General features: G+C 45.5%; 1 protein-coding gene across 3 annotated transcripts in view; it reads left to right on the plus strand.

The window, feature by feature from the left end:
* Positions 1–13,195, plus strand: part of UNC79 (unc-79 homolog, NALCN channel complex subunit) — a 157,606-nt gene that overhangs the window by 119,653 nt on the left and 24,758 nt on the right. For all 3 annotated transcript variants that reach the window (XM_044436415.1, XM_044436416.1, XM_044436417.1), the window contains 2 exons: positions 1,938–2,048; positions 8,353–8,457. In XM_044436415.1, the coding sequence (XP_044292350.1) occupies positions 1,938–2,048; positions 8,353–8,457 (216 nt within the window). The remainder of the gene's footprint in view (positions 1–1,937; positions 2,049–8,352; positions 8,458–13,195) is intronic.

Consider the following 13,195-nt stretch of genomic DNA (forward strand, 5'->3'; position numbering starts at 1 on the left):
GTGGTATGGAGTGGATCTCGGTAGTTGCATGTGTTTTGGTATCAGCAGAGGCTTGGTGATGATGCCAAGCTGCGCCTGGGCGGGAAGGGAGGTAGGCCAGCTGTAGCATCAAGTACAGCTCTTGGCCCTCATGCATGGACTGGCTGGTGCCGTAGCATTAATTAATGGACAGAGGAGACTGTTTTTCCCAAGGCTTTTAATTCCTGGTTTATTGAATAACTCATGGCTGGCTCACAAATGTGCACAGCTCACTTGCCAGCTTGCAACCAACTCTGGGCAAAGACTTTATTGAAAAGCATTGCATTTGGGCCAATGAGAAGTGACAATGAATGTTTTGCCTTCAATGGTTACCTTGCAATGGCTCAGTCATCAGTCACTACCTGCTCTCTATTTATTTCTTTTCACACTTACAGATTATGTTTGTTTGTCCGTTATTAATGAATTTCTTTTCATGCTATATAGTATCATACATAACATCTGTTGTTTACACTAATTAAAAGTATTTCTGTAGTACTTTTTAATGAGAGGCTCTTAAGATGGTGTGTGATACAAACTTCTTTTTAAAAAACTGCAACCTGCAGTACTTAATTTCAAAGCTGAAATGCAAAGTAACCCAATGACACGCACAAGCAGTACTCAATTCATAAACAGTCAGAGAAAACTAAGCCAAGTGAAACACAAGCAGTGTGGGAACCAATCTGATGCTCCTGGGAAGGGAGTTCCACAGATGGGGTGCCACCACAGTGAAGGCCTTTTCCCATGTTCCCACCAACCTAACTTCTTTGGTAGAGGGACATGAAGCTGAGCTTGAGATGACAGTTTTAAGATACAGGCAGGCTCATATCGTACTTGATGCTGCAGATACCAAATGATGATCATGCCTGAGTGAACTAGACTTAGAAATACAAGGATGACTGCAATTTGGGGCATTGGGGAATAACCGCAGCTCCACAGTGGAGCATTTCCTCTCAATGTAGAAGCCTTGGATTCAGTCTTGGTCATCTCCAGTTAGAAGGATCAGTCAGTGGCTGATGGAAGAGACCCTCTACTTGGGTCCCTGGAGGACCACTGCTAGTTAACTAGACAATGCCAGAGTAGTGAGACAAACACTCTGACCCAGAAGAGCATTTGCAGCTTCCTGTAAAATCCATTCCTAGAAGAAAGCATTACAGGTTTAAAAAGTATGCACACTGTGGAGTGAGTGAATAAGGAGATTTCGTTTCCTTCCTTCTCTCATAACCCCAGGACTCAGGGTCTTTCTATGAAGCTAAATGCTGAGAGAGTCAGGACAAACAAAAGCAAATATTCCTTCGCAGTACCTAGCCTTTTCTGTGGAATGTACTACCATAAGGTGCAGTGACGGATACCATCACTAAAAAGAGGGTCTAAAAGAGGGTCAGACAAAGTCATAGCAGATTAGGTCATTCATGGCTACTAGTCATGCTACTACCCAGTAACAGCTGCTGGAGATCATGGGGAAACGTACAATTGTGATTATGTCCTGTTTGTGAACCTTCCAGAGGTATCAGATTGGACTCTGTGAGAGCCAAATCCTGGACCAGATAGGTCATCATTCTGACCTAGCAGGGGATCTTCCATTCTTACAAGGAGTTTTTCTCCATGTTGTTTAAGATCATCCATGTAGTTAGAAGTAGTCTTTGAGAAAGAAACTTCTATTCTAATTTCCTGTACTCTCCCTAGGGATATTCCAGGAAAAAGTTTCCTGCTTTTCCCTGGAACAGTCTCCAGGAGTTTGCTCAAGGCACTGGCTAGAAATCTGTGGGTACAGCCATTGGAATGAATCAGTCTGGACAACTGCAACCTCGTATCCTCCAAACAAAAACAAAAAAGAAGTGAAGCCTTTGTTATGATAAAGGCCTTCCTTTTGCTGAAGGATGAAAATGTATCAACATTTCCCCATTTTCCTTCTCTTTCAGAGTTTGTTGGAGCCATTTTCAAAACTGCTGAGCTTTGTCATTCAGAATGCTGTCTTCACCTTGGCATATTTGGTAGAACTGTGTGGTTTATGCCACAGAGCTTTCACAAAGGTAATTAATGGGTGTGTGCTTGGAAAAAAATCTATCATATGAAATAGGGACACCACAACCCCTCAGAGACACAATGTTGTTCTCTTTGGCAGGAGTGCGTGAAAGTTATGACTTCTAGAAGCTTCTGACAACATGGTCAATGATCAGAATGGGAGTTGAAGTACAAAACATTTTGAGATTTGCTTTCTGACCCTTCCTGTTCCAGCAGAACTGGAATTGAAGCAAACTCTTTGATTATCTGCTAATTAAAATTTGTAGCAATGAATTTGAACAACTCAGGTTTTGACTAAAACTCAAGAGAGACTGTGCAAATATTATGCCTATCCTCTTTGTTTGTCTGGAGATCGTTCCATGAGAAAGCAAGAAGTACTACAAGGCGTATGTGCAGCAAACAATAACTATCTAACATGCTAACCGTTTGCATTTATTGACTTGGGGTAACAATAAAAAGACTTGAGGTGAATACTGGAGAAGTGGAATGGGCATATTCCTGCAGAAAATGATGTGCACAACACAGTTTTGAAATCCTGCTTCTTCAGGGATTATCTCGTCCGTGTGAGTGGGTGAATGCACTTTGACTCTTGAGTTGTACACAACATAAAAATTGCTATTGCAGTCAATAAGAAATGGGGGATTTAAGTTTCTCATAGCACATTACAAATGTCTGAAGTATATCTGATCCTCTGGAAGCCAGGGTGTTGTAGCCTTTATGGTACCAGCTAGAGTGAGGAGAAGCTGGATTCACATCTCAGCTCTGCTGTGGAGCTCACTGTACAGTCTAGGGCCTGTAACCACTTTGCTACCTGACCTACCTCAGGGGTGGTGAGGGCAGAGCAGGCAGGAGGAGGGCCACAAGCACTGTCCTGAGCTTCTCTGAGAAGACATGAAATGCAATGCATAAATCTCAGTCATTCCTACAGTGGCCTTGTCAAGAAGGCCAGGTCTATTAGGTGAAAGACCTGAGAACTGTGGCTTGCTGCAGTCTGTTCCGAGAGTTCATGTCTGAGGTGCTGCAGTCCCACTGGGGCACTGCACTGAGGTCTCGCAGCCCAAAGAGCTCAGAACCTGCAGGGCTTGCGGAGGCGGCTGCCACAATATCCTTTGTGTGTGTGTAACATCCTTTGAACAGATGGCAGGTACTGTGGTGTAAAGCTCCAGTTTGCCATTCTCATTTCTTCCCTCCTGGGAAGGAAATGGTGGACTCCATTTGAGGGGCCATCTGGGTTGCTCATTGTTCCCTTCCACCCGCTTGATGAATGTGTGGAGGGGTGTGGAGAGCTAATGAACAAGCAACAAGGGTTGGGGTGAGTATGAAAGCAGGGCGGCAGAATAGCCAAATTAGGATGGTGCTGCTGGAGGACATCTTGGCTTGGTGCCACTAGTGGGGTGAGATTTGAACCACGGGTTTCTCTGCTCATCCTTTTCATGACTCCTTTGAACCAGGCTTCACTGATATATACCACAAGTATTGAGGACTGTTGGGGAGGGTCCATAGCTGAGCTTTCCATGCAGAGAACTCCAGGCTTAATCCCTGGCATCTCCATGGTTAGGAAGACTAGGCAGCAGATGGTCCTTCTGGATTGGAGACCTGCTGATATGCAAAGTCAACAATATTAGGCTAGGTTGGCAAATAGCCTGATCTTGAATAAGGCAGCTTTTCATGTCCCCAGGAGGCTAAGGGAGAAAATTCACTGCAGAGCCTTTGCTGAAAGCAGCGACCTTCTGGTGCATGCTGACCCATGGAAAGAGCATGGAGGAGGCATCCTGTATCTGTCACATGTGGAAGTCTTCTCCGTGGGCCTCTTTTTGTGTAGTAGAGCTTGCTGTAGTGCTACTTCTCTCTTTTGCCCAGGAGCTACACATCCTCTCCATCACCCCACATTTTTTATAGAAGCAGCCAACTATTTTTAACAGTCCCCAGTGGCAGGGATATCTTAAGCTTTTCATGCCTCCACAAGGCTAGGCTCCCAGGTCAATTGGATAGTTCCTTATCTTCCCCTGCCCCTTCAGGTCACCCTTGTGATATTTTTTGACTGCCTGTCTCACTTTCTACTGAGAGTAGCTTTTCCTCCGTGCTATTAATGACCTCAGGATCTTCCACTGAAGTCATACAGTAAGGCTCTAGGGATGTCATATGTGTTGCATTCCGAGCAAGTTGGTTTCTCCAGCTGAGGCTCAGAGTGGCAACTTTAGGCAGAGATGATGTCTCTGGTAGTGTTTCGATAGTAGTGCAAAGGAACATAGGAGGCCACATTATGCCTGGGCAAAATATCTGCCTGTCTATCTACCCTGTGTTGTCCACTGCTGGGGTGTCCAGCATAGCACCTGCGGGCCCCTTGTGCCCCAGGAATCCTCCTTGGCACCCACCAGACTCCTTGTCCTTTCTGATCTTTAATTTATTTCTTCAGGTTTTTAAAATGAATGTGCAAAACGGGGGCACTCCCACATTGCAAAGCTAAGCACTGCCAACCAGTACCATCCTTCTTTGGGGAAAAGAGGTTTTGGGTTTTGGAGCTGATATCCCTCCTCTGCCTTGTGCTTGGGTAGATTATATCTTATAAACAGAATAAAACGGGCCACATATTTGGGCAATGATGCTGTGAGATTAAAATCCAACAGAATTTCACACATGCTTTTGGCTTTGCCTGGACATAGCTTGTGTTAAGAGAAGTGAAGCAAAGCAAAGCAGAGTTGGAAGAGGCCTATAAGGCCCTTGAGTTGAACCCCTGACTCCACTTGCACATGTGGTCACCCATCCAACTGCAGGCTCTTACCTTTTCTGCTTAGCAAAGGCAAGTTGACATGCTCACTCACTGTATAGCTATGCAGGCACTACATCTAAACTGGTATAATTTACAACAGGTACAACTCAGACAGGGATCTGTGGGTGGTGCAGTGGTTTAAACTGCTGAGCTGCTGGGCTGGTTGATCGAAAGGTTGACAGTTCAAATCCGCACAACGGAGTGAGCTCCCGTGCTTTGTTCCAGCTCCTGCCAACCTTGCAGTTCGAAAGCATGCAAATGCAAGTAGATAAAAAGGTACCATCTTGGTGTCTAGTCATGCTGGCCACATGACCATGGAGATTGTCTGCGGACAAACACTGGCTCCCTCTGCTAGGAAACGGAGATGAGCACCACCCCCAAGAGTCAGACATGACTGGACTTCAGTGTCATGGGGAAACCTTTACCTTTTACCTTTACAACCCAGACGAAGTAAACAAGATGTTACAATGGCTCTTATTAGGCAAATTCATGAAGGACGGGGCTATCCATGTCTTCTACTATATGAAAGCGGCTACAGGATGCCTCTGGAAGCAGTGGTAACCTGCCCTGGAATTCTAGTTTCTGGCCAACCGCTGTGGACAAGGACTTTCACACTCCTGTGCTGTCTGTGGACTTTCCAAAGGCATGTGCTTGGTCACTGCAGGAAACAGGATGCAGGGCCAGGCCTTGGGAATGATCCCGCAGGGATCTCTTAAATTCTTATTTTCCATCCCCATTAACTGTTTTACATTTAACTCTCATAGAAATCAGAGGGACTCAAACGGAGGGGCAGAGTGGACCCACCTAAAATTGGCCCTGCTCCACCTGCTCAGGTGAGACTGCCATCTCCTCTGAGATGAGCCTTTTTAGCAACAGTATCTGTGGAATGCTAGGCTGATAAAGACCCAAGGGTGGATCCTCACTTAAAACGGTGAGGCTTGTTTCTCCCTCAGTGAAAGAGGTTATCCGAGGTGGTTTGCCCCTTCTACCTGTGCTGCACGCAGGATCATGCCAGTCGGTGCAAATCCATTAAGCTTCTGCTGGAGGAGACCACACCAGATTCCAGCTGCAGGGGCCTTCTAGAATTCATGTGTGTTTGTTCTGCTTATAAGGCTAGCTATTGGTTAATCAGCAATATTATTGCTTTATTTTAATGTTTTAGATCAGCGTAGCTGAGAAATCTCTTTTTGGCATAGCTGGTCAAGCTAGAGCCATAGTTGACAGGCTCTTCCTCCTCTCTCTCAATCTCTCTCGTTTTTCATAGTCTCCCTCCCCCTCTTAATCTGTCTCATTCTCTCCTAGTCTCTCTCTTAATTTCTCTCTCCCTAGGCCCAAAGTACATGTTAATCTGCCAAGGCTCTGCATATGTGCATGAAGTTAGACCTCTGTCTTAGCTGCCAGTTGTGGCAAGCTGCTTTGTGAGGCCCCAAGCAGAAAAGCTGGGTGCAAATAGATGAATAAAATAAAAGTATTCAGTTGTGGCTTTTGTATCGAGCTGATCTCCTGCTCAGTACCGCCATTCAACTGAATGGCTGCAAATCCTTGTTTTCATATTTGTGGGTCTTGTGTATGCTAGTGCCCATTCCTTCTTCCTGGATTGTATTCTCTCTCTTAGTCTTACTTCCAAGGCTTACTTTAATATAGTCAACTGTAGTGCTAAAGATCACCAAGAAGCTTGTCTTCTTAACCCAATGACTGAAAAAGGGCTGTGTGCCTGATGAATTAACAGTGATTTTATGGGGGGCACTGCAGCAGGTTGCATTAACAAACCCAGATCTTGACTCTAAGACATTGTTGTCCATGACAGAGTGTGGAATGCACAGGGTGTGGGACTATAGCAAAATGGTAAACTAGAGCTGTCTTTGCCTGCTATTTCCTGAATGGCCACCCACCTTCTATCAACCTGTGTTCATTTCCTGATTTTTTTTTTTTTGGCTTTTGCACATTTCTTTTAAATTCTAAAAGACTGAAATGTCTCACCTAAGGCTTAGTTACCCATATGAAGAGTTTTAAGCTAAAATGTGGTAGTATTTTGCTCTGCCCTGTTTGCTTTTGGCTCCTTGCTTTTGCTTTTGCCTTCAGCTCCACCCATTACTGGAACATGTGAGCTTCAAGAGCTTCTCCAAAATTAATCTCTCAACCCTCAAATTAAAAGAGGCTCAATACTAGTGTAGCACTGACTGGAACTGGAAACCTCAGCTTTTCATTTTATTTATTTTATGATCAGGGTTTTGTGTCCTCATGGTTATGGAAGAAATGTTCAAACCATGAAAGCAAAGACCACAGAAGATACAGAAAGTGCCGTGTGCGTTTCTATTCAGGGCAGGACACATTCTATGCATTAATGTCCCCTTCAGCCCTTTAGGTTCCTCTAGCATCTCCCTTTCTGACCACACAGCTAAATTTCTATTCTTCCTCTGCTCTACCATTCATTGTTCTCAAATCTGAGGAAACCAAAATTTTGGAAACAGAATGGATTATACATAATATATTTGCACCAATAAATGAAGGCATTTAATTTTCGTTGCAGAATTTGATTTTGTTCCCTTATTTTTGGCCTCTTTGCAACTATAGAAGAAAATATGGTGTGAATAAGAGAGTGCTTGCATTCCCACATCTGCTTTGATTTCAGGGTTTTTATTTTGTGGCTTGCCATTTACAGTGCTTCTGCTATATCTGTGTTATCAATAACTATATTAAGCATGCCTCATTAGGTTGTCATCTCTCCCAGAATATAAGAGAGAATAATTGTCTTCATCTGAGAAGTATCCAGATCTATAAACTGTAGGGACATCTGGAGTATATATCACAGGAGAGCAAATTAGTTTGTCTGTAAGGTGGGGGGAAGATGCATCTTCCCAGCTCTTCCTCTGCCTGTGTGCCAGGAATAAAATGTTCAATGGAACAGAACAGCAGATGTCATTGCCACAGTCCTCTACAATAGAAACTTCCCTTGCCTTGTGGGATCCAAATTCTCTCTCCTTTAGGGAATAGGGACTGTGGAATGTGGACAGATGCATAAACACACCGAGAAGGGATTTGGCTGTGGTAGGGCATGGTTCCCCTGGGAGTACTTAAGATGTTTGTGTTCTGTGAGGCAAAACATAGACCTCACTGTTTTTGTTCTTCTTTCAACTTTAGTTTGGTTTGACTTCCTCATTTGTATGCTATGACTTAGAGCCAGCATTCCTGTGTGCAGAACTCGTCTCAGAGGTTGTGCCCAGTAGCGGAAGCAGGATGCAGTTTGCACCAATTCCTGCTGGAGTCCCATCTTCCAGTACCAATCTATACTGGAGAGGGGACCCAACATGGGGCTGCTGGGCAAAGGCGGAACTGGTGAACACTGCCTCCCTTGCCCCACTGGACTGGAGTCCAGCAAAGGCCAACTCGGGATCCCAGCCTGTGTCCGCATGCGTGTGCACACATGTGCCCGTGTGGGTGTACATCTCTCTGTCTACCTCTCCAGCTATTCATACTAGAAAGGGTTGGGATTGGTGAACTGTGCAAGCCTGACTGACACTGATGGATTAATTTTGTTTTAGGAACGGGATAAATTCTACTTATCCCGCAGTGTCATCTTGGAGTTACTGCAGGCTCTGAAGCTCAAGTCTCCTTTGCCAGATACAAACCTGCTGCTCTTGGTCCAGGTATAAAACAAATTATCTTTCCCTCCCTCCCTTGAAAAATGGTTTCACGGTGATTGTTTGCATCCTCAGTGCCATCAGTGGCCCAGTGCCAGCGAAACCGTCAAAGATTTTACTGCATTCTCCCTCCCCAGCTACAGAGAACGTTTTCTTGAAGTCTTGCTGCACCAGTCAGATATCAGTTCCTGGCTTCCATTCTCTAACTAAATTCCATTGCCTGAATCAGCTGGATTGACATTGCAGCCCAAGAGGCTGGTCCTGCCCAGCATTGCCCAGAATCTCCACACTTGTTGATATGACAAATTAGTGTCACCACATATGGCTCCTCATCATACGGGAGTGAAACTGTTGTGGACAATTGTGCTGCTGCTGCTGTGTTGGATATTGATCCAAGCCACTTTGGATAAATAACCATGACTGAGTTTGGATGACACATCAATCCATCGTGGGTAACCTGCTATGATGAGTTGCTTTGTTGTCTGAATCCAGGCTGCTTTCCACAGGGTGGCTTGCTTTTTGGTAGCAAGTGACCCTTGCAACCTATGGCTTATTCTAGAGGTTGTTCAATGCATTGTGGTTTGCTGAGTCATCCAAACCCAGCAGACCAATTTCATCATGTCTTATGGGATCAGCTACTAAGCCACTCAGCAAAAGTAGCAAGATACTCTTGCCACTGCCAGTGAAAGCCATTTCAGGGACTGAAACTGAATGCAACTCTGATCATGCTTTTTGATCTTCCAGCAATAAAATGCAAACACATCAGTAAACTAAAACAGGTTGTGATTGGAGCAATGATGGGAGAAATGAGATTGGGTGTGCCCTGAGAGACACTGGAATACTGGCTGGAGGACCGAGGGGGAGAACAACCCTCTATCATCTGTTGGGCGCACATGGGATGTGAGGAATTAAACCTGCTCTTCCAATAGCCAAAGGTTGTTGAGTTGGATTCTGATACACAACTGGAGGAGGGGCTAGATCTTGCAGCTGAAATGCCAAGTCCAAAGGACTCGGGGATAAGCCAGGCAGTCATCGAGAACCCAACCATTTCAAATTCAGTGGGGAATTCTAGTGAGCAAGCTGAGAGGGATAGGGGCAGACGTAAGGTAACAAGTCTAATTATACTGCTTGAGAAAAATCAGGTTCAGTGGAGGGCCTACATAGGTAGGGTGGAAACCCTGCGGTAGGCATTAAGCCCCGAAAACCGGAAAGGCTCTGGGACTGGAGACAGGGTCACATGAGAGCTGGCAGCTCCCTCATGCACTGGCAATCCTAGTCCCACGCTGGGTAAGAAGCAGTGGGGGCTGCAGAGTCTGGTTTATTCACTCTGGCTTTTTGGCTGCAACTTCAAAGAAGTGGTCCATAGAGCAGAACCTCCAAATTTAGGGTCAGCACCATGGACAGCTCCTTAAAGGTTCAGACTGCTGCCAAACATGAATCTATTGCTGCACTGACACTGGAGCACCAGCCTCCATTTATGAGGATGTCTAAGGAAGCACAATTATTTTCTGTGATATGGACACTGTGCTTCTGTTAATGTCACCTTAAATTATGTAAGCTTTTTTTAGCAGCTGCATCTCACTGCTGGCACATGTTCAACTTCCGATCAACCAAGATACCTAGATTCATTTCCCATGTTCTTCTGCCAGGCCAGGTTTTCCCCTCACCTCCAGCCTTGTATGTTTGATTTAGATCCTTCCTCATAAGGCCAAAAGCAACCAGCCAAAGTAGAGTGAAAAAACAGTGGGTTCTGCCTGCAGGATTTCATGCCAAAATGGTAAAGCTGTGCGAAATGAAAGAGTGCTGTGTGGGCAAGAAGGGGGAACGTCTTCTTAAAGAACGGCTTTTCTCTTACAGCCCATGTGTACATCCTCAATTCCACAAGTATCCTTTCTTCACTTCTGAATTATTGTTTTTAGCTTTATATGTAAATTTATGCAAATTGGTCAAATTTAGTTCATCAACTAAATCCACTATAACTCATGTGGGTTCTTGCTTGGAAGCATTTCCCACTTCTGAGCGGACAAGTATTGCATTGCACTGTTCTTAAAAAGAAAACCAAACCCTTTGAGAAGGTGACCATCCTAAAAGAAAAATGCTTCCCTGAAAGAAATTTTTCCCAGGCTTGATGATCTGCAACAATCAGTACATACCTGCAGAGGGAGTGATTGTTTTTATCGATGGTGCATTCCTGGTTCTTAGGGGATTCACCAAGGTTTGGTCCAGAGCCCTGCATAAACTAATTGTGAACTGTAGGATCTCTCTCAGAATTCTGTAGAATCTCTCAAATTCACTGCTCTCTCATAGCAAGTAGTGCAGGGCATATACAGCAAGTGAATGCATCTGGAAAACATTGCCCAAAGATGGAAAATTTAAAACTGCTTTGCCTCCCACCTCTCCCAAAATGATTCATTTGAAAGTTCCCCATGTTCTTTAAAAATAGTGCCCTGGTCATACACCTCCTCCGTGTTGGGCCCAACAGATTCACTAAGTTGGACTGGAAGCACCCAGCAGATGTTGTTCACAAGACACACACAGTTTCTAAAGACAGCCGCTTGGCAGTGTCTGTCTTCTCGGCAGAATGACAGTGCTGGCAATCGCTGCCACTTAATCATGTCGAAATGACAAGTAGCTGAAAGTAAAGTGACTGGGCTGGCCCACGGCACAATGCAGAGCTCCGCGAACTTGCTCCTGGGGTCATGCACAGTTCCACATGATGGACAGCTTCTCCCTCCCTCCCCCCCACCCCCCCACCCTGACGCGCCTGGCACTGCCGTGTTTGGGCATGCGTTTCTGTGAGCTGCCGCTTCTCATAAAGATGGGCACGTTAGGCAGAGAAAATAAGCAGTTGCCAGACAAGTAGAAGCTGTGCTGAAGTTCTAAATTACACCAGCTATAGAATTTCCCTAAAAACAGCTATTATGATATCAGTGTTAAGGGAAGAAGCTGGAGGAAGGGGGAAGATGGTACAGGCTAAAGGAAAGAGGTGAGGTTTGCACATTATTTTGATTCAGGTCGTTCATTAATTCAGAGAGAATACAGCACAAATCTTGATACATTTTTAAAGAGGGCAGTGGAGGCTGGGTTTACTGCACAAAATGGAAGTACTGCAGGGATGCAGAATCTAGGGCCCAGGGGCCATATATGGCCCTCCTGGGGTTCTAATCTGGCTTTCTGGGGCTCCCCATAGGGCCCTGCTCCCTTCTTACCCCTGCCCCATTTCCCTCAAGCACCAATCATTCGGTGCTCCCCCAGCCTTGGTACAGTTTTGCTCCTATTCTAAATGATGGAAATGACTCTCCCACAGCTTAGTTGCTGGGAGAAATTGCTCAGGTGTTTCTCCAAAATGGAATATGGCCCTTAGGAAGTTCAACACTGGAGCCCTGGCATGGCTTGGGACTCCACACCCCCACACAGAAGAGAAACACCAGCTAGCAATGAGGCTCCATCTTTTGGTGTCTCTGACTTCTTCTTTGGACTCCAGTGCAGCCAGGGTGGGCTCGCCTTCACCAGGCCGAGTGCGGTAGATGCAGGAGGCATTCCAGCAGTGTTGGGACACTCACTGACGTAACAGCACCCAGTCCTTTCACTGCCAAACAAGACCCCACCTTGCATGCCCCTCTTCCTGCAGGGTGACCAGAGGGCGCATCCAGTGTCACAAGGGGCAAAATGCATCCCTAGATGATATGTCAGATTTTAAAAACTAAGTGTGTGGCGGGGGTGGTTTTCATTGGGATCACAGCATGCAAGCAAAGGGTATCTCACCCATCTCCCCCAGCCTGAAGCCTAATGAAAATCCTGACCTTCAAGCAAGGCAGAGAAGCTTCTACAAAGTTCCTTTTGGGTCACTCGCTGCATTTTGTTCTGCTTTATAGCCTTCCTTGGTGGAGGCTGGGGTGGGGTTTTGTTAGGCTTTCAGATGGAGAAAGGATTAAATCTCCCCTTGCCTTGCTTTATGGTCCCTATGAATATTATCCCCCATACCTATTTTCAGTTGAGTAAAACATCTGTCATGTTCCCTTGTGACTCAGTTATTGTTGTGTAATTGGACCCTCAGGGCCAAACTAAACATTTGAGTAATCACACAGAGCGATGTGTGACCGTTTTTATCTTTACGGAAGTTCGCACAGCCCTAATTCAGAGGAGAACCATAACACTCTGAGAGGTTTTCTTTAAAATCTTCCTCACCCCTTTCCCCTGAAAAAGCATGCATTGACTGCAGACAAGTTCCTTGCTCCCCCATGTATCTTCCCCACTGCAGCAGAGAGATTTGGAGGAAAAATGTGGGTAGGAGATTTCACACATGCACCACTTTCCTGCAGCAACTTGGTTCCCACTCAGATTGGGGCAGGATATGCTTACACAAAGATAAAGAAAACTGCTATGCTTCATCCAGTGTTTTGCTATGACCTGCCACTGCTTTGCTTCCCAGTCCCTGTTCGCCATTCCTTGGCTCCTGAGTCCCCACCAGTTGTGCTTTGTGGTTCGAACATTTCTTAGAAACTGTGGCAGATTTCTGACATGTAGTTTGGCCCATGTCAGACTCCTGCTAAAGCTACACTCCTGCTGCCTGCTTGTCAGGAATCCAGCCAGATCTTGCACTCAGCCTCACAGTGCACTCTCTGGTCTTGATGACTGGTCACCCAAATCTCAGTCATGCCTGGCCGGAGTGGCCCTACAAAGCCCAGCATGGAATGAGAAAAGTGGAGACAAAGTTAATTGGCAATCCCGTGTTCCAGCAGAG

The sequence above is a fragment of the Varanus komodoensis genome, unplaced genomic scaffold (genome assembly GCF_004798865.1).
Source record: "Varanus komodoensis strain SLA01 unplaced genomic scaffold, ASM479886v1 scaffold3, whole genome shotgun sequence".
Classification (NCBI taxonomy): Eukaryota; Metazoa; Chordata; class Lepidosauria; order Squamata; family Varanidae; genus Varanus; species Varanus komodoensis.